Raw genomic sequence first — 27,649 nt, 5'->3', positions numbered from 1 at the left:
ATTAACTCTCCAGGCCCAGCTCTTCATGCTGTTAGATAAAGATGCCAAGACCTGGTCAAGGTTGGGAGGTGACCCCCACCAGGCCATTCATTTACTCGTTCTGCAATAAGTATGAGGGCAGGAGGGATAAGGCTCTATGGTTACCAGCCCAGTCTCTGAAACCAGAGTCCAAGCCCCAGCTGCATCAGTTATGAGTGTATGACCTGGAGCAAAGGATGCAAACACTCTGGGCCTCAGTTTCTTCATCTGCAAAATGGGGCTAATAAGGCCTGCCTCCTTCATAGGGTTGTCCTGAGGGTTCCCAGAGCAAATGCGTGAAAAGCAATGAGAATAACACCCGGCAGATATTATATGGCCTGACATGCGTTAGCTGTTAGTACTTTATTTTTTTTTAAGATTTCAATTGTTTATTTATTTTTAGAGAGAAAGGACAGGGATAGGGGCAGAGAGAGAGAGAATCTCAAGCAGACTCCGTGTTGAACATAGAGCCTGAAGCAGGACTGGGTCTCACGACCCTGAGATCATGACCTGAGCCAACATCAAGAGTCTGAGGCTTAGCTAGCTGAGCCACCCAGCCACCCCTGGCTGTCATTACTCTTGAAGAGCTCTTTCAGCCACTGTTCTTTGTGTTCAAGAACATAACAAGGAACAAGGCAGCTTTGGTCCCTACCCCCCGGGACTTGTGGGCAAAGCCAGACCCTAAGCCAGCGACCCAGGAACACTGTGTGCAGGACCCAAGCAGTGGGTGTTGGCCATGTGTGTGACAGCAGGGTCACAGGCTGGGGCCCTTATGGAGTGGGCGGCAGAGCTGGCATCCAGGCCTGGGGACTTTGTCTCTTTGTCCAGTGCCCTCAGCCCACACAGCCTGTCTGTACCATCTGATGGGACAGCATGTGTGGGGGAGTAGCCTTGCAGCGCGGTGCCAACTGACCTGGGACCTCAGACGAAGTTAAGGCAATGAGTCTATTCTTCAGCCAACACCCAGGCTGGGTGCTGTGGGAAACAGGGTCCCTGGGGGAAGCTAGAAGGCAGGTCTCGGGGGCTATGAGCGGCCATGGCCACCATGGGGAAATGCCAAGAACACAGCTGCCCAGATGCAGCCTGACTGGTGGGAGAGTAAGACCAGGAAGAAATCCCAGAGAGGAAAGGAAATGAAAGTATTGGCAACGTGGACGAGGCCCTGGGGTAACCCTTCTAGAAGCCATGTCTCACTTGCAATCCTCATAAGAGCCCAAGCGGGGCAGGGCGGGGCTGGTGGGGGCGGGGGAGGATAAACTGCCACTTTACATGCCCATTATACAGAGGGCAAGACTGAGTTTCAAAGAAGTTGTTGTGAGAAAGAATTGGGAAGAAAGTGGAAAGGCAGTTTCCCGAAGCAGGAGGTAGCTTCCTTCCTAGCCTGTCACTCCACCCCTTCCTGGCGTCTGGGGAAGGCACGGTACATATGGAGGGTGTCTCCTCAATTTCCTAGGAGCCCCCAGCGCGAGAGAGCAGTGCTAGAAGGCACAGGCCTGCCGGCAGGAGGGGAGACAGGGAAGTTAGATTCTAAAACAGCCCTTGGCCGGCGCCCTCCTCCTGCGAGCCCCTCAGCGCACAGGGAGACGCGGACAAGGTGTGGGGCCCTTCCTGGGGCCACGGGGACACGGTGGCCCAGCTCAGGGAGCTCGCCTTTGCACATGCAGCCCTGGAAGGCTGGGGGGAAACTGCATTTGCGTAAACGGAGTCCAATTTTCCAGCCACGTGTTGGCTCATTTCTGAAAGACCCTCAGTGGGCAGAGACCCCGATGCTTGGGTTTCGCTGGGTCCCCAGGAAGCGAGCAGCTACTGTGCACCTGCCAACCAGCGCCGTTTCCAAGGATTCACGACACCTTCTTAATGGTGTATCATATAACGAAGGGTCTCTCCAGAAACCCGACAGCCCCCATGGAGGGCCTGGAGAACGAGCAGTTTTTGATGCGGTTGTGCCTCTGTCTCCCTCCTGCAGCAGGCCCAGACGCAGCCTCTCAGCTGGAAGCCTCTGGAGCCGTGCGTGGGCGGCTTGGGCCTCAGCCACCTGCAGGGCTGGCTGACCTGGACATCCGGCCTGGCTGGACTCCAGGTCTCTCTGGGCAGTGCAGGCACACCAGGCACTGAGACGCCTGGGCATCTTCTGTCCTGACCGTCCCCCAACTCCCCAAGCCAAAAGAAGACTACATCTGTCTCTGGGATGGAATCCTACAGGCTCTGGGGTGAAAGAGATTTCTCCCACCATTTGCTGCTTTAAATGAGCCCACAGCCAAGGCCTGTTCCCACTCCCTGATACATTCCATCCTGTTCATTTACTCATTCATTCCCTCGCTCATTCAATATGGGACAAATGGAGCACATGCCGTCATCCATTCAGGCCGCCGGTGAGCACCGACTGTGGGCCAGGCAGCGGGGGAGGCAGTCTTTGCCTCGAGTACCAGGAGCTGACAGTCTCCTTGCTGGGATGGGTGAGGAACGGGACACAAGGGCTCTGGGCAGAGTCCTTCCTTGTCCATCATGCTGGCCTCTGTGGTCCAGGTCCAGCACAGTTCTGGTCCACGGGAGGTGCTCCATCTACATCTGCTGAGCGGACAGCACATGGCTGATGAGAGAGGAGGTGCACCAACTGTGCTGGTGGGGGTGGTCATAATGCCAAGAAGCCTTCATGGAGGGGGTGACATTTGGACTGGGACTTAGGGATGGATGAGCACTCCTCTGGGGACAGGGGTGGGGTGGGACCAGCCTTCCTGGCAAAGCCAGTCACATCAGAGGAGAAGTGGAAGCAGAAGTCAGGCTTGTTTAGAGGAACAGCAAGTGGTGTTGACTGGTTGGAACATGGGGTAGGTGGGCAGAGGTGGGGTAGGGGTGGGGGTTCAGAAGCATGGATGTGGACCTGAGGGGAGAGGTGTGGAGAAGGAGACCAGAATGTGAGAGCCCCAGAATTCTAGAAGCTTAGGACAATCAGCCAAGGCCTAAAAACCCATTGACTCTGCCCGGACTTTAAAGAGAGTGTTGGTGCTGGTTTGTGTGTGGGATGGTTCTTGAAGCACAAGCTCCCAGTGGGGGCATGAAAGCACGGACTTTCTAGACAGCTTGGTGACAGGGAAAAGGATGAAGACCCATAGCCCAAGGTGAGTGGGCAGGGTGGCAAGGCCAGGGTTGCTTGGTGGGCTCCGAGTCTATGTCTGGCCCCAGCCTGGCTGAGACCACCGGGCTGGGGGGCCTTGACCTTGTGGACATAATCTGGGGGCATATGGCCAGGGAGAAGCAGAGAGGTCTCCAGGTGGGGAAAGGAAGGCTGCCAGGCTGTCTCTGGGACAGAAAGTGAACTGAGGAAGAGAGGGGACAGGGCACATTTCAGCCCCAAGGTCAGAATCAGAGAGCTTACTGCGGTGGGCGCTTGGGCAGGGACCCAAGGATCTTCCCAGCTGTGCCGACCTGGCACCTGTGCAAGCTCACCCAGCCCAGGAAGGGGCCCTTGCAGGGAGGGTCTATGAGAAAACACGTGGAAGAGAAGCCCCCAGCTCCATCAGGACCCACTAGCTTCCCGCCCACTCATTTGCAGACATTCTGTCCTTTATCCATCTAGTTTCTAAGGAAGTGGGCACTGTCGCCATCCTGTTTTACAGATGTGAAAGCTAAGGCACAAAGAGGTTAAGTAACTTGCTCAGGGTCACACAATATAGATGTGATGGAGCCCGGTTGAGTAACTGGCCCAAGGCCACCAGGAAGTCGCCGTCTAGGACTCTAACTAACCCAGGCAATGCTGCAGATCGCGGGGCCCGGCTGCTAGCCAGCTTCCCCCTTTCTGATCCCTTTCTGACAAGCAGGCGGGCGGTCCCTCTCCTTGACCCCAGGACCTCGATGCAGGCATTCCCCAGCCTGTCATGATGATGGAAGACAAGCAGGGTCCCCGCTCTCTTTTCTCCTGGCTCCTGTCCCTGGACGTGTCCCCACAGCACAACTAAACCAAGTCACACTGCCTGCTGCAGGCTCCTGGTGGCCCAGTCGGTTCTCAGCCATGAAGCCTGCACCCCAGGCTGTTCCAGGACAACTGAGGCCCAGACCACAACCTGCCCAGAAGCTTCTCTGGGGCCAGCGGTTGATGGGGGGGGGGGGGCGGCTGGCTGAGCTCATGGTGCTCAGGATCACAGCAGCAGCTCGAAGGGCATCACAGCCCCACGTCATGAAGCCCACGCTCCCCAGCCTCCTGGTGCTCCCTGCCCTTCCCCCTTCCTCCTCCAGCAGCCTCTCCTGTGCTCTCCATGAACTGGAAGCAGCTGGACAAGGGAAAGGACAGGCGTGGGCTGGCAGAAGGCTGCTTCCCACCCCACCCAGCCTGACCACCCACTAACACGCTTCCAGACTCTGCACCTCGTTTTTCCCACCCATAAAGTGAGGGTGGGTGTGAGCATTAGCAATGGCTCTAAAGCACTAGAACCTGGGAGGAGCCTGATTTAGAGCCCCTCTTCCAAACTGAGCCCCGTGCAGGAAGCCAGGACACAGGCGAAGAAGGAGATGCCCCCACGTTCTTACGGTACTTGGAGCTGACAAGCATCACCTATGGGCAGTTACGGTGCTTCCGGATGACAGATGTGACAGGTGCTCGGAGGCTGTGGAAGCCCCTGAGGAGGCCGCGGCTGATCCACTGGGGTGTCGAGGGTGGGAGAGGACCTCAAAGAGGAGGCGACAATGAAACTGGGCCTTGAATGTTGAACAGGACTTTGTAAGGCAGAGAAGGCAACACTCGTTGTAGGAAGCAGCCGAAGGGTGAGAACGAACCTGGTGTGTTCAGGGCACAGTGAGGAGGTCAGGGTGTCTGGAACGAAGTGAATGTACAGAATGTACCAGGAGGTGACACCGGACAGAGATGGGGACCGAATGGGGACGAGCCCTGAATGCCATGCTGAGGGTTTAACCTGCCCCATCAGACAAGAGCAATGAGGAGCCATCACGCACAGGGGAGAGGGAGGCTGGTGTGAGTTTGTGTGCCTGTGTGTGTGCGTGTGTGCACACGTGCGTGCCTGAGATGACAGAGCAAACTGGAAAGGACACAGTCTGGAGTCAAAGGAGCGAGTCAGAGATGGTAGAGATGGTCCAGGGCAGAGTAGGGAAGCAGCAGCGGTGGAAATGGAGAGGAGAGGAGGCCTCGGAGAGCGCACGGGCGGAAATGTCACAGCTTGGGGCGCAGGCCAAGCGGGTGGCATCACAGCCCACAGGGCAAAGCGAGCACAGGAGCTGTGTTCCTGCTGCTTGGGCTCAGCTCCCAGCCCTGTTGCCTCCTGGCTGTGTGACCTTGGACAGTCCACCTGACCTCTCTGTGCTTCATGTTCTCATCTATAAAACAGGGATACCCGAGAGTACCCACCCCTGACGGCTGTTGCCAAATTCGATGTATAAAGCCCGTGGAATGACGTTTCACCCGTTCAAAACCAAATAGTTATCGAGCATCCACCATCCCCGGGCATTATTCCCTCTGTAGTGGGTACAGCAGCGAATAAACTGCAACAACCCCCCTGCCCTCGTTGGGGACGACACTCCGGAGAGCTGGGGAGACACGTCCAACCAGACCACTAATAAGCAGGACAGTATGCCAGACGGTGGTAAGTGCTTAGGAGAAATCAAGGAAAGGGCTCGGATGTGCTGAGCAGTGGTGATCTTTTAGAGCGACCTACGTGACTGAGCCAGTGGTTTCAGAGATGGGGCGCTCAGGGGCAGCGTCTCAAGCTCAGGGCGTTGGGAGTGGATGTGGCAAGTGGGCTGGGGCGGGAGCAAAGGTTCCGGAGAGGCAGGGAGTTGGGCGCACCGCGGCTACGGGTGCTGACATCAGCCGATTGATGACAGGGCTTGGGGAGCCGAGGAAGATAGGAGCCGGGTGCCAGGTGTTTGCTACAAGAAGGGTGTAATCGGGACCTTGGGAATGGCAAGCGACGGCGGGACATGGGGATGTGTCCAGAGTCAGAAGGCATCAGCCCGTCCTCCCAGATCACCACCATGGAAAATGGGTTTTATAGGCAGATTTTTTTAATTTTTATTTATTTATTTATGATAGTCACAGAGAGAGGGAGAGAGAGAGAGAGAGAGAGGCAGAGACACAGGCAGAGGGAGAAGCAGGCTCCATGCACCGGGAGCCTGATATGGGATTCGATCCCAGGTCTCCAGGATCGCGCCCTGGGCCAAAGGCAGGCGCCAAACCACTGCGCCACCCAGGGATCCTTTTTTTTTTTTTTTTTTAATGGTGGTCTGGAGCAGCAGCTGAGATGGAAGGCACGTGTCCCACCTCCCGACTCTGAGGGGTGACAAGAGGCAGCCCCCTTTCCTGTCTAGGGCTCCAGGGGAAGCAGGACAGGGAACTCAGAGAGAATCCCAGAGAGGCCCAGAAAACAGGGTGCTCTCTGGCTTCAGAATGGTGGCAGCTGAAGGCACAGCAGGTGGCTGGAGGGTGGGGGGTGGCCAGAGGCCAGCTCGGGGACGCAGAATCACAGCATCCCTGGTGGACGGACGGTCTGTTAAAGGTGGGACCCTGGTGCTGCCGACAAGGGTGTATTTGGGGTCCTGACATAAATAGCAAGATGAGAGCCTAAGGGATTCATTACAAATTCTCTGGGGAGGTGCCCTGGGCCTGGTGGTCAGAGGACCTCTCTCCCACGTCCAGGAGAATAAGGAACCCAGGAGTAGCCAGCCTGGTGTTAAGATTACGTATTGATTGATTGATTCATTCATTCAATCATTCATTCATTCATTCAATAGATCTTTATTCTCCACCTACCATTAGTACAAGTTCTATTCAAGGTCCTTGGGATATACCAGTGAGAAAAACAGACCCCAAATCCTTGCCCTCGTGCAGGGGAAGCAGAGGATAAGCAGCAAACATAGTACATATTTTATATTATAATATCACGTTAGTGGTGCTTGCTGAGGGAAAGGTAAATAAAATGTAGGACAAGGGATTGCATGTGAAGATGGGGGGACGGGCTGCTAGTTTAAAGGGTTGGCCTCCGTGAGCAAGTGCCCTTGAAGCAAAGGCTTGAGGGAGCGAAGGAGCGAGCCCCGAGAACGTGGAAGGGAGAGCATTCCCGGGAATGGGAACAGCCACCGCAGTAGAGTGAAGGCAGGAGAAGAGCTAGAAGGGCGTCTTCAGTGGGAGAAGGACTAGGTGTGGGGGGCCTGGGAGGCACATGGGGAGCCATCAGGAGGACTGTACCCTAGACTCATATGACTGAATCCCCGGCTTCACTCTGCTCCAGTGGGAATAGACTGTGGGACGATGGGAGGGTGGCAGCAGGGGAGGTGACAAGTAGGGGTCAGATCGTGAATCTGTTGGCTTGCAGCTTAGTATCTGTCTCTACCATTAGTTTGTATCTCGTGCCTGCCTGGTTCCCCACGGCCTCCCTGGCACCTCGGTGATCACTAGAGGTTAGTGTCCTTGAGAGGCAGCTGGCTTTCATTCATTCATTCATTCATTTATTCATCCATCCATTCCTTTCACTGTACAAATATTTATTGAGCACCTAGCATGTGCCAGGAGCTGTTCTGGGTACCACACTGTTCAACGCGATCTTCATGGTGCTGGTGAAGTGGGAGCCAAGGGCCTCTCCGCTCGCCCAGTTTTATAGACAAGGGAGTCAGCATCTAGGGGCTGACACTCACTTGGGGGGTAGTGAAGCAGTCAGTTATGCACCAATGTTCACGTCTAGGCTTGTCTGGCTCCAGAGAGGCCTGCCCGAGGGACAGGGATCGCTGGAGATTTACAGGGTCTAGACCATCAAGGACAGCCTTGGTATTCAACAGTCACCCTGGGAACCCCCCATAACCTGGGTGTTGGGCTGGCTGGTGGGAGGGCACCCAGCATTATTGGCTCACAGGACTGGCATGGGGTGCTCTGAGAATGCTCCAGAGGAAACCCTACACAGGCACCCACAGTATCCCTCTGTCCTTCCACTCCCCACCTCAACTCGTGTGCGAAACCAAACACATCTCTCTCTGGGCCTCAGTGTCCCCATCTGCAAAACAGTGCCGTGCCTTATAAGGTGGCTGTGAAATAATACATACATCTAGCACATTCGATGTCCAATAGATTCCAGCTGCGGCCACTAGAGCTGCTCCCCCTCTCCTCTTCCTCTGCCACTAGATTGATTGTAACTCCTTAAGGACAGAGCCGTGTCTTATCTTTGTATCCCCAGTGGTTAATTCAGGGCTTGGAATACAGTAAGTGCTTATCAGTGCTTGATGAATTGATGAAAAATATGCATTGTGTAGACCCCAAAGAATTCCAAGTATACTCTTCCCAAGAAGGAAAGGTACTGGTTATGCTAAAAGGTCGGTTCTGAGTGAATCTGCCCTATGTTACCAGCCTCCTTCATTCAAGCCCCACTTCCCAGGTGAGCCCCACCCCTCCCCAACTTTCTGGGGACCTTGTGGGGAGATGCCCTTGGCCAAACTCCCATCCCAGGACAGACTGAAGCTGAAAGCCAAGTTTGCCACACATCTGGGTGCCAGTTGCCCGAAACTGCGTTCCTCGGGAGCCCTCTGGCCGGGAGTGAACCAGGCTGAGGAGGAGGGAGGGAGGCTGGTGGCAGCGGAGGTGGCTCAGGACATGGACTCCGTCAGCTTGTCCTGTCCCCCGGAGGGAGTTAGGCTCTGCTGGGCCACCAGGACAGAGAACACTCTCTGGGGCAAGGCAAGGCAAGGTGGCTGGAGAGGCAGCGGCCCCCTCGGGGCTCCTTATCTGCTTCCTGCTGCCAGTCAGTCGGCCCGATAAGGCAGGGCTGAGAGCTGTCTGGGCCGGGGCCAGAAGGGAGAACATAATTAAAAAGGCAACTGGTGCCAGGCAGAGAGGCGGGCGCCCCAGAGGATCCCAGGGCGGCGAGAGGAGCACCCGGACGGGAAGGGTTCCCTTCTTGGAGAAAAGCACGCCTTGAACAGCCTTGCAAAGGATTGCAACAGGCCAGCTGCCCACCGTAGCCTGTCCTGGCTCACCCTCCCCAGGGAGGAGCCCCCAGAGCTAGTGAACCGGACCTCAAATTTGTATTCCCCACGCTTTGAGTTCACTGCCCGTCCCCACTGCACCCTTCAAGCACAGCCATGACCGGGGAGGGTGTCGGGAGCCCAACAGATCGTGTGCCGCCCTGAGAAGTGCTCCATCCTTCACTCAGGAATGACCGCAGTCCTCGGTTCCTGTGTGTGTTTAAGCACTGAGGATACACTAGAGACACGGCCCATCCCTCCGGGAGCACACACTGTAGATGGGACGACAGCAACCAAATAATCTCACACCGCAAACTGCATCCCTACACACGGGTGGGGGTGCCCTGAGGGAGAGACTCAGCTCTGCGGGAGGCAGATGAACGGAGGACGCTGGGCCCTGGTGGTGTGGCTTCTGCACACAGTGACCCTGGGTTGACACTGAAGGACACTGAAGAGGGAGGTTACAGTTTAGAACTGGGTCATGGGGTGAGTCTTCCAGGGGGTGAATGGAGGGACAAAGGTGAGAGACCACGGGCCACGTTTGAGGAATGGACTGGAGGCTGCCTGAGGACGTGATGACTGAGCGGCTGGCGAGGCCGGCAGGGCCAGACTACACAGACCCTAGGCCGTCTTAAGGGTTTTGGTGTCCACTCCGGGAGCAGAGACCGCTCCAATTGGTGCGTTGCTGTGGGGGCCTGGTCACTGATGGGAGTGGGGGTGACAGTAGATTCAAGGGGCCAACTGGGAATCTTGGTCCAGATAGACATGGTGTGGCTGGGACGAGGATGCTGCTGGCGGAGAATGGATGGGCGCCAGGGCATTTGCAGGGATGAGACACAAGCCTCGGCTTTGGACTGGGTATGGGTGTGGTGAGAAAGGTGCCAGGAATGCCTCCAGCCTTCTGACGTGCACGCCTAGAGGAATGGTGGCTCCTTTCATCTGAGCATCTTTTGGGTGTTCATCACCCCCCTCACAGCGGCGCTGACGGTGGTGGGTAGATGCATTCTGGATGCCTCTGAGATCAGAGATGGAGGGATGTGGCGAGCTGTCCCTGCTCCCTCATTCAGCGCAGGAAGCAGCCACAACAGCTCTGAGATTATGGGACTCTGATGAAAGGATGGGGCCAGAGCCCGAGTCCCCGGACTCGCATCCAGAGTTCGGGGAGCACCATCCAGTGGGGAGAAATCCAGGGTGGCCGTGAGCCTGCTTGGGCTCCAGCCCCAACTCTGCTCCCTCCCACTAGGGGAGCCCAGGCAGGTGACAGGTCTTCAGTCCTTGGCTTCTTTGCTGTGAAATGGAAAGAAACAGAATCTCCACTTCTCTCAGGGAGGGCTGAGAGCCAGCAAGGTCACTGCCCAGGAGGGGAGAACAGTGCCGGCTGCCTGTGGGGCCAGAAGTGGACAACTGGGGTGGGAAGGGATACGGTGGGGGGGGGGGTCTCCCCACTTCCTGCCCTTCCTGTCTCTTGCAGGCCCTGAAGGCTGAGTAGCCAGCGGGATGCCTGGTCTGCTGAACCAGATCACAGGGGCAGCCCTGCCCCTCACCGCCTCCGATGTCACCTCCTTCGTCAGCGGTTACGCCCTGGGACTGACTGCTTCTCTCACCTATGGCAACCTGGAAGCCCAGCCCTTCCAGGGTGAGGACCCTTGCGGGGCTTCCCCCAGGGCCACCCACCCTCCCTGCTTAATCCTTACCTTGACGCGTACCAGCCGATCCACGCGGGGACAAGCCACGTAACTTTCCTGAGTCTTGGTTGGCTCATCTGTGAAATAGGAATGGCAGTTCCGCCCCTCAGGCCTCAAAGCTAGAGGCACAGCAGGTCAGGCCTCGGGCTCAGCCCTGGCCAGCCGGCCCGGCACTATCTACACCCGCAAGGCATGCCCACCTGTGTCAAATGCCTGGTGCCCCACTTTCTCAGGGAGCCTCCCAGTAGGAGGGGCGTCAAGTCTCCATGGAGAGCCGGGAGCTCCTACTCCTAGGTGTGGCTCTTACCTCTGTGACCTTGGGGAAGCCACTGTCCTCCTCAGGATCGGGGTGCACCTCCACCTGTCTGGACGCCGGGGTTTACGGGAGGAGCAGATGAGGTCATGCGTATGGAAGGGCAGCGTGGAATGAAAAGCAGTGTGGGACTGTGAATCATCAGAGCGGGGTAGTCAAGAGAGTGCAGGACGCTGGTCCGTAGGAGTCTGTAAATCAATCGCCTCTCTTCTCACTTCAGAAAGGGGGTCACAGGAAGGCTGGCCAGGAGGTGCTGGATGAAGGCTTGTTGCCATTACAATTCCTCCTCGTCCACAGAGATGGGGCCTCCTTTACCCCCAGGCTTCATGTCTTGGGGTACCACCCTCCATCCCAACCATCTCGGTCCCCAAAGGAACCTACAGGGGAACTTACTTTATCAGAAACATCTTGGGCAGAGCAGATCACCCTGGTGGTCTATTTAGGAAAATCTCTAGATGGAGACTTAAAATGGAACTAGCTGGGGGCCTAGGAGACTAAAGGACTGGCCCACGTGGGGACGGGTCCTTGGGCTCTCCACATGTGGGGAGAACCAGTCTTCCTAGTGTGTAGATGAGGAGGCTGAGGCTCCGAGGGATGGGAGCCGGGATCTGGGGAGGGCTCGCCGTGGGCCAGGCACTGTGCTGTGGGCACATCAAATGAGATACTGCCTTGATCCCCGGAGAGTGGTCCCCCAGCCATCAGCACCGCTCAGGAGCTCAGTGGAAATGCAAAATCTCAGAATTTGGCCCAGAACTACTGAATCGGAATCTGCATTTTAACAAGATCCCCAGGTGACCCGTGCGCTCTTAGAGTCTGAGAAGCACGAAGGTCTAAAAACATGGAGCTCACGCCATGGGACATGTAGCTAAATAAATGGCAGTTACTTTTTCTGGTTTCACGACAACCCCATGGGTTTGGCTCTGTTGGCCGCATTTTCAGATGGGGCTGTGAGGCTTCAAGGAGCTGAGTGTCCTATCCAAGCTCACCAGGCCAGGAGGGGTGGCACAGACTGGATTGGAACCTTAGTCTGTTTCCTCCGATGCTCCAGCTCCTTGGCACAAACAAGTCACATAAAAATCCCAATTGCCATGGTCTCTTGCAAACTCAGAAGCCCCGGCCACATGGCCAGAGTCAGAGCGGGCTGGGACAGGAGCAGCTGTCCCTCTGCCAGTCGCCCCACTGCTCCCACGGTGTCTCTGGTGCACTAACCTGGCCCGCCCCAGAGCCACGAGGTCCCAGCTGGAGTCCCCTGACCCCGACGTCCTCTAAGTGGCACTGAGTACCATCCATCCATCGATCTGGCTGGCCCAGGGCTTGGCTTCCCTCCCACGGGTGGGGTGCGCAGTGTGCAGCCGGGGCACCCTGTGATGCCGGGCCCTTCCCCTACAGGCCTCTTCGTGTACCCCCTGGATGAATATACCACAGTGATTGGCTTTGAGGCGGTCATTGCCGACCGTGTCGTGACAGTACAGATCAAGGACAAAGCCAAGATGGATAGTGGCCACTTTGAGGGCACCCGCATCCGAGCCACAACTGTCACAGGTGAGGACAGAAGGGCTGTGGCAGGGCCTGGGGCTGGCTGGGGTCTCGAGCAGACTGAAAGGACAGGAGTGGGATAGGGTGGAGAAAGCTCTAAACCAGGAGGCAGGAATCCTGTGTGACCTCGGGCCAATAATGCGACCTCTCCGAACCTTGTTCCTGTTCTCACCTCAAAAGCGTGGTGAAGATCAGAGCCACGAAAGGGCTCCTATCTCTACAGATAGCATGTCCGTTGAGCTCAGAGGTTGTAGAACGAACTGCACCAGGGCTTGACCCCCCCCACACCCCATCCCATTGCTTGCGAATGGTATGAGCTTAAATTAAAAAATTAAACTTCGTCTGTAAAATGGAACTGATCACAAGATACACCCAAAGCTCAACAGGGTGTGTGGGTTGTGGAGATGACAGTCTCTGACAGAGAGTAAGGACTCCAGTCACAGCTACTCTGCCCGCTATTATGGATACTGAGGCACAGAGAGGGTGAGTGACCGGCCCAAGTTCACACAGCCTGTCGGTGACAGTCAGGATTTGAGTTTAGATCAAGTATCATGTGACAGAAGGGACCCTTACCTTTGGATCTGTGATCGGATGACATTTGTTCACCTGATCATTAAGACATTGGAGAGTCTTGTAAGGAGCGCCCAGCACGTGTGAGACATCCAGTCGCCTTCGTTATCACGACTGCTCAGAGCCTAGAAGGACAGCTAGGACATGCTTCGGGGTAACCACAGCAGGGGGTGGGGGCGCCTTTGGCAGAAGAGGTCTGGATAACGTCAGAGGAGGGAAAGAGGGTCCGACTGGGGACCAGGGAGGTTTCCATGGAGCGGTCGGTGGCTGGGGGACACTGGCTGGGGAGGGGTGAGGGAACAGCCTCTCAGACAACAGGGGAGACATGAACAAAAGCACCTGCCCCAAGGCTGGGAGGGTGCTTAACTGTGACCCTTTGAGGAGGAGCAGAGTCTGCAGATGGGTGACTTCTGTCCAGGTTCTGTGGGTCCCAGCCTCCCACTCCAGCATGGTGCCGTGGAAAGTACGCGGGCCTGGCCGCAGACCCCTGTGCGTTCAGCTCCCTCCTCAGCGAGTCAGTTATCTGCTGAGTAACTTGGGCAAGTCCCACCTCCGCGCTAATCCTCAGTCTCCCCGGCAGCAAAATGGGCTCAAACCTGCCTGTGGTACAGGGAACTAGAAATCATCTATGCATAGCTGACTACGGGCCTGTCACTTAGGGAACAATCTGCAAGAGGGGGTCTCTGTCATCCCGCCTTCCTGCACACCAGGGAGGGTGGCTTTGGATGAGGATTTGGAGCGGATCCTGTTCGTGGTCAACCTGGGGACCATTGCACCCATGGAGAACGTCACCATCTTCGTCAGCACCTCCTCCGAACTCCCGACGCTGCCCAGCGGGGCTGTGCGGGTCCTGCTGCCTGCTGTCTGCACCCCGACCGTGCCGCAGTTCTGCACCGAGAGCGTGGGCCCCTCCACCCAACAGGCCCAAGGGTAAGGAGCCCCAGCCCAGCCCAGGGGCAGAGCCTTGGGTGGCAGCAGGGGGTCAGCTGGATGAAGGCAGGGGACAAGAGGTATTTTCTGAGCACCTGAGTGCCAGACACTGAGCTGGGTATCAGGGTGACAGAGGGCCCCAAATCCTCATGGCCCCTTCCTATTTGGAGCTTGGTGGGAGAGATCATCATCCAACTAAGAACACAACTGATATGTAGGTCATTGTTTCTGCGCTTGCATGCATAATTCATGATTGTGATCATTAAAAGTGCAATGAAGGAGAAGTTCATTGGGCTGATGGTATAAAAAAGGGACCCACCCTGGGGGACCAAGGACCAGGCCAGGCTGCCCTGGGGAGTAATATTTCAGCCAAGAGCTGAGCAGTGACAGGGAGGTGGGCGCACAGAGGAATGTTCCCACAGGTGAGAACAGGGACAGAGGCCCTGAGGTAGCAAGGACAGGACCTCAGAGAGAAACTGAAGCAGGGTGACAGGAGATGACGCTGTAGACACACAGGATGCCCTGTGGCCCTGGCCAACTTCAGATTTCTCTCCAAAGCAACAAAAAGCCATTACGGGGGGAGAGGGGGTGTCTCAGCAAGGTGGGGCTGGGGACACCACAAGCCCAGGGCAGGACAGTCTTTCTCTACTCCCCTGGAGGGGTAGACAGGAGGAGAAGGCGGGTCGCAGCCTGAAGCACCTGCTATGAAAATTGGGTCTCGTCCCTTTTTCCCACCCGTGGACTGAGGAGGATGGGTGTTTCCTGTACAAGGAGAGAGGAGGTGCTTCTTACCTGCTGTGTTCAAGTATCTTTTAAGATCTTGTACGTCATCATTCATGCGTGAATTTTTAAAATCTATTCCAGAGAGTCTTTGCGCTATTTTGACCCAAAAAGAACACAATTAATGACCAGTTAAACTACTTAACTCTCCCCACCCCAAGTCTTGTCTCAAACATTTGAGCCAAGTTGACATCTGGGAGGAAGCACCGGTGTATAGCCCGGAGTTTCATGCACACCCTGGGTAGGGCTCTGGGGACAGCCGGGGACACAGAGGACAGAGTCAGCAAGCTTCTGGATGACACCTTTAAAATGCTTCAGGCTGAGCTGGGGGAAGGTTAGTGCAGCTTCCCATGTGGAGCCAGCCAGGAGGACACTCCTCCATCACTACCTGAACAGTAATTAAGCACCTACTGTGTGCACAGTTCTGGGTGCTGGGAATACAGCAGTAAACTAGACAGATAAGGTCCCTGCCCTCATGGGGCTGGCATTCTGATAGGGGCAGGGGGACATGTCAACAGACAGGAAAAAAAAAATAAGCCCATCCCGTAACATGTAATATGTAATATATTAGGGAAGTTCTATGAAGTTAAATGCTATAGAGGCTGGGGTGGGGGAGAGAGTGGGGTTGGGTGCTATTTTAGCTCCAATAGATGGTTTAGGCAACATCTGAAGCCTCATCTGAAGAAGGGGAGGGTGGAAATATGCTGGAGGAAGAACATTCTGGGCATATGGCAGAGCAAGCAGTAAGTGCAAAGGCCCTGAGGCAGCAGTGGGCATAGTGTGTTGGAGGAGCAGCTGGAAGGCCGACATGACTAATGGAGCGAAGGAGCAGGAGAGAGAGAGAGAGAGGTTGGAGGGATGATGGGGAGTCCGATTGTACAGGATCTTGAAGCCTAGGGTGAGGACACCGGTTGGCACAGCAGAGAAGCTGGTGGCACCAGCCAGTCTCAGACCAGGAACACGAGACACACGCTGTGTATTGCCAGTTCGCTTCCTAGGCTGGAAAGTTTCCACTTCCACCAGCGGTGGGCAGGAGCCTCCTCCTGTCCTCCTCCTCACTAACACTTGGGTTTACCCATTATTCTTATTTTTTCTTGTGTCACTCTGAGCACCGTTGAGGTTCACGGGGATTTGACCCCGGCTTCTCCCGAGAGCCTCTCTGTTTGACTCCACCTGCCAGAAGGGGCAGGAATAGGCTTCTCAGGGCCTCCCCAGGCCTCTCGTTCCTGGACCCACCGAGGTCTTGAATGTCCCCAGCTCTGGTAGGCCCTGCGTCTCCAACGCAGAGGGCCCAGTGCCCATGTCAGCGGGTACAAGGATAGCACACAAGCCTTTGACACAGGAGCCCCAGAGAAATTCTTTCCTGAGTCCCTAAGTCCCCAAAAGGGACACAGATGAGGATCTTCATGGCAGTGGTATCTGCTGACACAGGGAGGCAGGAAGAAATAAGGGCCGTATAACAGATGCTCCCAGGTGATACCACATCCCAGCAGAGGCTGGTTTGCACACGGCCCCCTGGACAGACCTCAGAAACACAGCAGCAGGCGAAACAAAGGAAGTGATTGAAAGTGACACAATGAGCCCTCTTCCTAGAAAACACACAATCACATGGCACCAGGGGACTTCACTATCAAGCATTAAGCACCTAGAGCAAAGAGCTTAGGTTAGGGGGTGTGGTCCAGGGGTGCGGGATGGAGCAGGGTCCAAGACGGGGTGGGGAATGACCCAGAAAGAGAGCCCAGAAACGTGAGCCTTCGGCAGGTGACACTTCACTGAGTGCTCACTCAAGGCGACTCATCATCATCCCCATTTCAGGGATGGGAAACAGGCTTGGAGGAGTGGCTCGTGCGAGGGCTCCCAGCTCCCAAAGAGCAGGGATCCAGGAAGCAGTGTGATGTGGTGTTAGCTTCATCACCGTGTAGCCAGGCTGACCTACCAAGTCCCCACAGTGGGAGCTTAGTCTAGCCGCTTCATCTTGTGGAGCCTCTGTTTTCCCGTGTGGGAAATGGGGAGATGGGGTCCTGATGCCTCTTCTAGGGGCGCTGGTGAGAACTCCGTGCACCAGTGCTGCAGGCCACCAGGCCCAGAGCCCCGGCCCATCCACTGTCGGTAGCTGTGCCTTATATCTGAGTCCAGGTTCTCCCTGGAGGCAGGTCATGTGGCAGAGTAAGGGTCTGAGGTGGGAGGAAGCGCATCAGCCCCTTTTAGGGCTGGGCTGCAGCAGGGCCAGGGCTGCCCAGGGCCCACTGCCTTCTTCCCTCTTTCTGCCGGGTCCCTGCCGCCACTACCCTGGCTGCCCACCTGCCACCGCCTCCTCCTCCTCTCGACCCCTTCCAGCAAAGACAAGCACTGCTTCGGCATCCGCACCCTGGATTCTTGGAACAAGCTGTGCCTGGCAACTCTCCTGGACACCGATGTGTCCAACCCCATGGAATACGAGTTCAACTTCCAGCTGGAGATCCGCGGGCCGTGCCTGCTCGCAGGTGAGAAGAGCGCTGCCCAGACCTGGCCCGGGACCTGAAAGAAGACCTGAGGGCCCGAAGTGGGGAGGGCTTCAGGCCGAAAGCTGCCAGGGAGAGAGAGGAAGGGGAGGGCAGGGAAGCTGTCCCACCCCGACGGAAGGCAACCTGAAGCATGGGGAGCCTTACGGACCCCCACTTCCTGCTCCCCAATGTGTTGCCTGAGGAAGAGCCCCTCCCAAGGACAGGTTTCAAGACTGTTCCCATGCCCACGTCAATGGCTCCCTTGGGGCGGTGTCCTTAGGAGCCTGGACGCCCTGAGTCCTCCCCCAGAGGCCACAGCCACAGAGGTGCTTCCTGGTTCTCATCTTGCAGAGTCGAATCCCCTGGGGAGCTTCCAAATCCTGCCACCCAGAGCCCACCCAGAGCTACTGATGGCAGTGGTCTGGGGTGTGGGAATAGTTCAGAGCTCCCAGGTGATCCTAACATGCAGCCAGAGTTGGGGACCATTGCTCTGATGGTCACTCAAGCTTTTAAATAAAGGATATGAGGACACGGTTTCTTGTCAGTGAGTGTCCCCTCAGGGCAGCACAACGTTCCAACACGAAAGACCTTTACAGAGTGTCCAGCCACCAAACGATGAGCTCTTTATGTGTCCTATGAGGAAGCAACCCTCTGACCCCAGTGGATCCTGAGGACAGGGCGGGAAAGGCCCTCAGCACCATCCATCTAACCCCCCATTTTGCAGATGGGGGAATTGAGGAGGCCTGTCCATGGCTACACAGCAAGTCAGCAGCCCTTCATCTCTGGCCTGCGTCTCCATGTCCCCCACTGAGCCCCTACTTCTCCCGAGACTGCTGAGCCTATTTACCTTTCTTTGCCACACAGGGGTGGAGAGTCCCACCCACGAGATCCGAGCCGACGCCGCCCCGTCTGCACGATCTGCCAAGAGCATCATTATCACCTTGGCCAACAGACACACCTTCGACCGGCCCGTGGAGATCCTCATCCACCCCAGCGGTACTGGGCACCGGGCGGGGCCCCTGGGAGGCCTGTGGGAGGGAAGAGGTGCTGATCCCCTGGGGTGCAGACATGTGGCCCCTCGTCCAGTGGCCAGCCAGGTAGAGGGCAGGGGACAGAGGGCAGAGACAGGAGACCAACTAGGCGGCTCCTGGAAACATGACTCTAGTTGGCAGAATTGAGTGCCCAGATTCTAGCTCCAGAGGCCCAGGGGCGTCATCCAAACGCAAAGTGCCATTGGGGCACTTTGCTTCCAGGCCAGCTGAGCAGTTGACCTTGAAACCCTAAGCTCGATGAGACCCTCATAGCTCTGAACACTCGGAGAGCAACTCTTTTGTCTCTTTAAGGATTCCTAAAATGTCAGGATCTGAAAAGATCAGAGCCCAGTCCCACTCTCATTCTGCAGATGGGCAAGCTAAGGCCAGGGAGGGGCAGTGAGTTATCGGGGACCACTGGGCTCCCCTGCCTGCCAACTAAGGAGTCTTCCCATGGCCCCACGCTCCTCCAGGCAGTCAGGGATTCCATCCCCCTCTTCCAGTCGGGAGTCCTCCCCATCGTGAAGATCCTGCTCCCAAACCAAGGCCCCCTGGCATTGCCCTCACATTAGGACAAATGCCAAGAGTTGATCTCATCTCTGCAGAGCCCCACATGCCACACGTCCTGATGGAGAAAGGGGACATGACCCTGGGAGAGTTTGAACAACACTTGAAGGGAAGAACGGATTTCATTAAAGGGATGAAGAAGGATAGCAGTGCAGAGAGACAGGTGAGGGTGGCTGGGGCCGAGTCAGGGGTGGCAGAGCTGGGGGGACCCTGGGGGCTTGGTCATCGCTGGACCAATGAGGATCTCGAGCAGGGGAAGGGGGCGTGGCTCGCCCAGGTCACTCAAGGGAGGAGGGAGGGCTGGGGCACGGGTGGGAAGACGGACTTCCAGATGCAGCAGGCACCCTGTCCTCTTACCTCCTGCCAGGCCACCTCCTCCTAGTGTCACCAAGGTGCCTAAGCCACGCTAGGCTGGTGGCACAAACAACCTTGGTCTTCTCCAGGTTACTGCACCCCAAGAGGACGCCCCCCGACCCTGAAGCCAGGTGCCCTCCCAGCCCCATCATTACCCCCAGGCCTCCCTTTTCCCACCTGCTGAATGGGTTCCCTTCTTGTCCTTCCTCCGAGATCCTTGCTATTATGATGTGAAGAATAAAGGCAAAGAGGAGAAAGTTTGAAGGAGACCCTCTCTTGCCCCCTCTCATGAAGTGCCAGTGTGAGGAGGCCCTGGGCAGAGGAGTGGGCTGGGCAAGGCTGGTAGGAGGCCGGGACACTGGCTACAAGGTACACTGGCCGTCTCTTCTGCTCATGGCCCTGCACGCCAAGCCAGGCCCTGATTGCCAAGGCAGGCTTAAGAGCGGGGGCACACTTCTTTTTCTGGTTTCCCCTTTTTTGATGAGAACACTGAGGCTCAGCACTCAAAAAGAACAGGTGAGCTGGGAGGAAAGGAAGACCGTCCTCTTGGGAGTTGGCTTTGGTGATGTGAGGCTAGTGACTTAGAGTCGATTCTGGGGGGCAGCTTTGTGGGATTTAAGAACCCCTCCCTGACTGGCAGAGGACCATGGCAGAGGGAGTGGTATGGGAATGTGTAGACTGCTTCCGGTTCACATCATCCCATCATTAGACAACATACTGGAGAGGCCCGGTGGGGTGGGGGTTAGGAGGGATCACAAAGGGAAAGGGTCAGTGGCTCACTACTCATATCATCCCATGTTAGGGACCCCCCTCTCCTCCCTCAGATGAGTCAAATAGGAGAGAGGCTGGACCCAGGTTCTCAGAGTGGGGATGCCCCTGGGCTCTGAGAACTATAACATGTGGGCAGCAGTGGGGGAAGTGGAGTTCCCCACCCTGCCTGCCAAGGGGCAGCTTTTGGGACTGCCCAAGCGAATGAGAATTTGCCACCTTGGGCTGGTGATGCAAATACCCTGCATTCTCATGAGCTCTGGGGATGACAGGGATCACCCAAAGTTGGTAAGAAGTGAGGATTTCACTGCAATTGGATAAGGGTAGCTGAAGGAGACATTGGAGAATCCCGGCCCAGGGCCCCCATGCCAGCTCTCTGAGAGGCAAGAATCAGGTTCCCAGAAGGCACTCCTCTCACTGGCAGATGTGGCCGTTGCTGCCTTGGGCTCTGCCTTCCAGGGAGCCAGGCTGGGCCTTTGGCAAAGGGGCTCCATGCGGAGAGAGTGTGATCCCTCACCAAGGAGGGAGGCAGGCATCTGGAGGGTGAACATCAATCAGGAAGAGCAGGTATGACAAGCTGTCAAAAGCTGTGATTCAGCGAAGAGGGGGGCAAGTGACACAGAGGGAGACACCATGTACAAGAGACAGAGAGGCAGAGACAAGTAGAGAGAGAGAGTCTGGAAAAAAGAAAAAGAGATGCACACATAGGTCAGTGGCAGATAAAATGACCCCCACAGATTCATCCTGGTGTTTATTCATTCAACAAACAGTATGTCCCCAGTAGATGTCAGGCTCTGAGGAGACAACACTACAAATGACATGTCCTTGTTCTCCTGGAGCTTACATTCTAGCACAGACAGGAAGTAAATGGATGAGCAAGAGCAGTGTGAAGAGGGCTGCAGACCATGAAGGACATAAAGCAGGATACTCTGACCGTGAGTGCTAAGCACGGGCGCTGTTTAGCCTGGGGTTTAGAAAGAGCGTGTCTGAGAAGGAGACCTGGTGAGTGGTGAAGAACTCAAGACCTGGTACACAGAACAGGATGCAGAACAATGGTGACGTGTTTGGGAAACAGGTGGCTGGTGTTGCTGAAATGTAGGGAGCAGAGTGGGCAAAGATGGGGTGGGCAGGTAGGCAGGGGTCAGACACTAGGGGACCTCATAACCATGGTGCAAAGCAGGAGGGGAAGCTATTGTTTAAACAGGATGACAAGAATGATCACACTCCCTGCTCTATGTAGAAGGGACCACAGGGAGGGGTGCCTGGGTGGCTCAGTCAGTTAAGTGGTTAAGTGTCTGCCTTCGGCTCAAGTCATGATCCTGGGGTCTTGGGATTGAGCCCTGCCTCTGGCTCCCCGCTCAGCAGGAAGTCTGTGCATCCTTCTGCCTCTGCCCCGCCCCCTCCCTGCTGGTACTCTCTTTAGCTCAAAAAAAAAAAAAAAAAGAATGGACCACGGGGAGATAAAAGTGACAAAAGAGGCCACTCGGGGTCCAGACAAGAGATGGTACTGGGGTGGTGGCAGTGGAGACGGAGCAGAAGACAAGTTCAGAATGCATCTTAGGTGCAGAACCGAGTCCTTTCCTGAATGGTAGATGTATGGGGTGAGACTAGAGGGGAACTGAGGACAACTGTGAGGTCTTGGGTTTGAACACCCAGGTACGTGAGGATGTCATCTATTGAGTTGGGGAAGGGGCTCAAATGAAAACAGAGAAACAGACACCGTCAGACAAAGAGACAGAGGAAGTTGGGGTGGAGAGAGAGAGAGAGAGGCAGGGTGACGACAGAGGAAATGAGATTTGGCGCAGTGTGTGTGGGTGCATCCGGAAGCAGGGTTCGGCAGCAGCAGCGGCCAGGGCCAGCAAAAAGAACACACAAAGAGATTAAGAACTGTGTCCTGCCCTCCCTCTAACGCATAGGAGCCCATCTCTGTCCAGGGCTCTAGGTGAAACCCCGGAGATGCGGAAGAAACTCAGGCATGGCCTGCCTGCAGGCAGCAGCAAGCCAGGGAGCAGGCAGGGATACCACATTGCAATGGGAGACGCACCTGGGTCCCCACAGCAAATAGCAGCAGGTATAGTTTAGAGGCAACTGCCAGGTCCAGGCAGCAGGCCTCACAAGCATTGCATCGAATCCGAAAACCTCGGTGAGATAGGTACTCTTGTCTTCATTCCCCCGGTGCAGAAACTAAGCACTAGTCAGTCTACCCTAAAGATGGGGGGTGGGGGCAGATTTTCTAAAGAGGTAAAATCTGAAGAGTGAGTGGGAAGTTAGCAGAAGGAGAGAATCAGCAAACCCAGGGAAGATGAGCCCGAGAGTGGCCTAGACACTGGGGGGTGAAAGCCAGAGAGAGACACTTGCCAGCTGAGGGCCCGCCATGTGCCGGGACTTCCTGCTCAGGTTCCTCCTCTAACCACCCTAAGAAGGGGCATCATTTGTCCCATTTTAAAAATGAAGAAACAGACACAGAGGAAAGGGACTTGCCCAAGATCACACGGCTGGGCGGTGAGAGCTGGGGTTTAAACCCCGGTCTTTCTGCTTCCAAAGTCCATGCAACTGAAAGTCTAGCAAATGCGAGAGCCAGGTATGGTTGACCCGGGACTCTCTCGTACAGAGCATGAGTAGGATCTTAACAAAACCTGGTGAGTGATGGGGGGACCAGCTGAGCCCCCCGGGAGCAGTCCTGAACCCCCGGAATGCCCAAGTGAGAGTTTTCCTTTCTCCTCCAGACAGAAATCATCAGGAAACGTCTCCACAAGGACATTCCCCACCATTCTGTCATCATGCTCAACTTTTGCCCTGACCTCCAGTCAGTCCAGCCGAACCTGAGAAAGACCCATGGGGAGTTTATCTTCCTCATTGATCGGAGTGGCAGCATGAGTGGGACCAACATCCACCGCGTCAAGGTACCTATGTGAGGACCGACCCCTGCCCCCGGGACTCAGGGTTCCAGGGCAGATCAGCAGTGCTGCCCCAAACCAGCCTCCTCAATACTCTGTTCCAAGCAGCCCTCCTTCCACACCTGAACTACTTTCCTAAATGACCACCCATGGCTGCAAGGAACAACCTAACTTTTTAAAATCAGTTTGAACAGAGATACCCAAACTCAACTTGTTCCCAAAAGAAAACCCTGACATGGTGTGAGGGGAGGTCCTGGGGTCCATTTACCAAGCGATGAAGTCATGTTTAGCTTTCCTTGGCACTCTGCAAACCTTGGTTGAGTGCCTGCTCTGGCTGTAACGCCTCACGGGGTACTGCATGGAGGGGGGGACAGAAAAGAGAGGAAGGAGCCAACATTTGCTGAGGCTTACTATGCATCAGACACAACGCTAGCCACTTAATGCCCGACTCGGTGTTTAATCCGGATAATAATCCTGTGCGGTTGGCTCTATTGTCACCATTTGCCACATTGAGGAAGCCAATCGTGAACACTTCAGTAATCTACCCAAGGTCACACAGCTAGTGTGGCCTGAGATCAAAGTCATGTCTGTCAGTTCTGAGCCACCTGACATCACAGATTCATTGCACATGGCCTTAAGGAGTGCGTATAATCCAGTAGAAAATATTTGGTTCATTCTTTTTTTTTTTTCAAGTGCCTAATATGTGCAAAGCGCTGTGCTTGGCCATCTGGAAAGACAGCAGGTTGTAAACATGGTCCCTGCCCTCCAGGAGTTCACAGTAGAGCAAGGGGACAGCCCTGCAAACCAGCCGTAGCTGGTCATTGCAGTGGGAAGTTCTGAAGGAATGCAGAAGAGTGATAAACCTTCCTCCCCAAGTATCCAGAAGTGTTTCATCTCCCTCAGGAGATTATTCGCCTCGATTATGGCATTATCTAGCTGTTCTTTGTATTTTTGGTTGTGTAGATGTGTGTCTCCTCCTCTGGAGTTATGAACTCATTAAGAGAATGGACCAGATCTTTCTCATCTATCTCTCCCCATGGAGCCTGGCTCTGTACTTTCGCATAAAAAGCCCCCAGTCGCTGTTTATTGAACTGGGTAAAGGCACATAGTTCGAGGAAATGAAGGATGCTGGAACAAGAAGAGAAAAGGCTCTGCTGTCACCTGAAATTTCACCCCTCCCCCTAGTTTGTCCCTGGAGCAAACTCTGGTTTCCAGGGCAACAGGACTGGCAAGGAAGGGCCAGGGGAAGTGGGATCTGGGAGAGCCACTATCTCCTCAGGCTTGCTATATGTTTGGGTTTAGTCTTGAAGTATGACTGAGCGATCATGTATGAGACCAAAGTTCCTGTTCGAAGCCTCTTGACAATGAGGTGCAAGACTGGTTGTCACCTTCTCTCGACCTCTGCTGTTGATCATAGGCAAGAATTAGAATGGGGGAGCTGTCCATAGTCCTGCTGAGATGGCCTCCAGGACTGTGTGGCCACGTGCGTTTCATTCCATAGCTGTGTCAATTTGTAAGACATCTCTTCCGTTACTCTAAAGCATTGTGGGATCTTATGATGTCTCTTAGAGAGCATTTAATCCATTATCCCTGCCAATTTCCAGGTAAGAAAACTGAATCCCCAAGAAGCTAAGCGTTTCCCCAGGCATCACAGAACTCATGAGGAAATAAAAGCTTGCCATATCTTGGATCAGTGCTCATTTTCCTTACGCTACTGATAGGGAATTATAATATTCTTCTACTGAGAAAAGCTCTCTTCTCTGATTATGTCATTTCTGCTGCATAGTTTAGTAAAAAGAGCAATGCCTGGGCTTGGGGATCAGTTCTGCCACTGGCTTGCTATGTGGCTTTGGACAAGTTGATTCTTAACTCCGGGATTCAGTTATCCTTTCTGCAAAATGAGAAGGAACGATTAATTCAGAGAGGGCAAACAGATGTCACACGTCCCTTTGTTCCCCTCTCCCAAGGCCAGACAGACATCAATAATTGACCATGGCAATTTTTTTCTCATGCTGAGCCTGGACTCATTCTCTATATTCTTGTCATCTCAGTGTTCCAGGTTGTTACTACCAGTTAAATGGAGGGAGTTTATGAATGGAAATCCATTTCCTGAACTAAAGACCTTTCCAACCTTTACCTTCCAAAATTTTCAGACAATAACTTCCTCTGGCTCTCCTCTCAGTCCCTTTCACCTTTGGAATCTCTCCTGCTGGCTTTTCCAGTTCAGCTCACTGAGCCCAAGGTCATCCCTTCACAAATGGCTTTGCCCTGGCAAAATCCATTCTGCTACATATGCCCCTTTTAGAGAAAGGTGCAGAAATTACCCAGGGCACACACTCCTTTCCCCATTGCCAATGAGACCATAGGGGGGTTGCTTGGGTCATTTATTGCAACCCATTAGGTAGACATTTTAGGGGGTAAAAACTAGGTTTAGGACGGTAGGAGACAATAGAAATCTGAAGAGCCACACCAAGGGGGAAAGTTCAGCCAATTTAATCTCCTGCAGCTGGTCTCATTCTTCAGCCGCAACATGCTGCCAAAAACATGGCTTTAAAAATTCTAATAGGTGTGAGAAGAGACAATCTGTAGGGATCAGCAGAGTCTCCCACTAGCAGGAATATACATTAGCAGCTAATGAAAAAATAAGCAGATATTGACTTCTTTTGTAGAGAAACAAAATGTATTGACACAGGCAACAAAAAGAGATGAGGGAACATTGATGTTAATGTTTGCTGTTTACAGAGGGGGATGGGAGTTGGGCTGCAGGTCTGCGGAGCCTGCAAGGCTATATGCTGTGGAAGTTGCCAAGATCCATTCGCAACCGCTTCCTTCTAGATTCTGGAATACAGTTTGTCTCTCTGAAGACATGCTGAGATCCCTGGGGTACCATCAATAAACTACTTGGGGATGAGGGAGAGCTCTGTGCCACAGCAGAGCCACATGAATAAAGATCTCAGAGCTATGTTTTAAAAGCTGTCCTGTCCTTAGGTTTCGTGATCCATTTAAGCAACCTCTTAACCCTCGGAGCCTCAGTTTCCTTATCTGTAAAACAGAGGTGTTGCTATTAATATGTCTCCCACTGGGTTGGTAATAGTAACCATTTACTGAATATCTTCTATGTGCCAAGCTGAGGCTCAGAGGAGTGGCATAACTAGTTCAAGGTCAAGTTAGTAATGGGGAAAGTGAGATTTAAACCCACATTTGTCTAATTTCAAAATGTATTCTTTTATCCACTGTGCTGTAATATATGTTATAGAGATTAAATTAGATATTATTAATAGAAAGTGCTTAGCACAGGGTTTGGCACATAGTAATTGCTTGATAGTTATCATTGCGCTATGCCAACACCACCACCATCATCATCATCCCTCCTGCCATCTCCTCCACCTTTCCTCATTATGATTATTTATTTCAACAGACCTCATCAAGGGCTCCTGGTGTTGCATAGTTAAGTAGGTTAGGACTCTGTAGTGTTCACAGACTTTGGAGGCACGGTGGCACATTTGGGTGCTGCCTCTACCACTATCAGAAGGCTCACCAATGAGTCATTTCACCTCTCTGTGCCTCAATTTTCTCTTATATAAGATGGTGATAATATTGTGCCTGCCTAAAGGGTCATGGTAAAGATTACATGAAGTAATGCATGTAAAGTATCTCCTGGGCATATAACAAATATGGACTGAAGAGACTGTCCCCTAAGAGATCTGTCCCTCGTTAACCGTAGGTAGGGCACGTCTGATGCAGAAGGCCCTGGATGAAAGCCTCTTCCACCCACAGTGTGTCCTGGACCCAGCCACATGCCTCCCTTAGATGTCGATTTTGTTCTTGCAGAAGGGAGTGGTGCTCCGTGTTCTCTCAGGGTCAGCAGGAGGTGAAATGGAACTGGCAAGCATAATAGAACGGCTTTGAGAAGTCAGACTTACCACACAGATGACAAGTTTTATGACGATGGCTTTGGTCCAGCCTCTGGTTGCTGTCAGCATATTTCTTGATCTGAGGGAGAAGGGACTGTTGGATGGGGCAGAGGGGGTGAAAGCACGTCTAGAGGCTGCTTCTGTGCTGGGATGAGAACATCGATGGGTGGTGGCAGAGCTAGTAACATCTTCTCAAACTCTGAAAATTCCTTTCTTGCCTGCCAGGATGCCATGCTGGTGGCTCTTAAGAGCCTCATGCCAGCCTGCCTCTTCAATGTCATTGGGTTTGGATCCACTTTTAAGACCCTCTTCCCTTCCAGTCAGACCTACAGTGAGGTAAGGAAGGGGCAGGGCAGAGTCCGGAGTGGGTGGGTGGTGAGACGCAGAGGAAAAGAAGAAAATGAAAGTACAGATAACACTGAGGCCCGCCTCAGTAGCTGTCCTCCCATCACACACAAACCTATGGCAACTCCATGATACCCACAAGCAGAGAACTAGAGAGGCTGTCTCTGGGTAGGCTATTTGCTGATATCTCCTCTTCTGATATTCCTCCTCTTTAAAATAGAGACTATTTGGGGCAAAGCATGGGTATGCATGGAAAGGGGGTACAGAAAAGGGGGAGAGAGAGGAGATATCCTAGGCCTGCCACTCACTGAAGCGTCTGTTTCAAGAGAACGATAGACTCATGCAAGGTTGAACTAAAGAAGCGAATGGTAAGGGGTGACAGAGTGAATAGGTAGGGAGTTGGGCTAAGAATAGAACTCACAAGGCTCAACCTACAATTTAGAAGAAGAGGACCGGGGCCCCAGCAGCACATTCAAAACTGGAGCATGTCCTCTCCAGGTCTA

The 27,649-nt window shown here is 54.3% G+C and overlaps 1 protein-coding gene across 6 annotated transcripts in view; it reads left to right on the top strand.

Moving 5' to 3' along the window:
* The window catches only part of VWA5B1 (von Willebrand factor A domain containing 5B1), a 64,345-nt gene that overhangs the window by 8,427 nt on the left and 28,269 nt on the right, over positions 1-27,649 (top strand). For 2 of the 6 annotated variants that reach the window (XM_072750981.1, XM_026012060.2), the window contains 8 exons: positions 10,445-10,609; positions 12,361-12,513; positions 13,737-14,007; positions 17,125-17,270; positions 18,135-18,266; positions 18,907-19,031; positions 22,717-22,893; positions 27,027-27,137. In XM_072750981.1, the coding sequence (XP_072607082.1) occupies positions 10,471-10,609; positions 12,361-12,513; positions 13,737-14,007; positions 17,125-17,270; positions 18,135-18,266; positions 18,907-19,031; positions 22,717-22,893; positions 27,027-27,137 (1,254 nt within the window). In that variant the 5' untranslated portion in view covers positions 10,445-10,470. Of the gene's footprint in view, positions 1-2,869; positions 3,138-10,444; positions 10,610-12,360; positions 12,514-13,736; positions 14,008-17,124; positions 17,271-18,134; positions 18,267-18,906; positions 19,032-22,716; positions 22,894-27,026; positions 27,138-27,649 lie in introns of those variants that run through there. The other 4 variants (XM_026012062.2, XM_072750984.1, XM_072750985.1 and 1 more) reach the window with 3 other exon arrangements.

This window comes from Vulpes vulpes, chromosome 2 (genome assembly GCF_048418805.1).
Source record: "Vulpes vulpes isolate BD-2025 chromosome 2, VulVul3, whole genome shotgun sequence".
In the NCBI taxonomy this organism is placed as follows: Eukaryota; Metazoa; Chordata; class Mammalia; order Carnivora; family Canidae; genus Vulpes; species Vulpes vulpes.
Note: the sequence above shows the minus strand (reverse complement) of the source record. Positions and strands in the feature narration are given on the sequence as shown.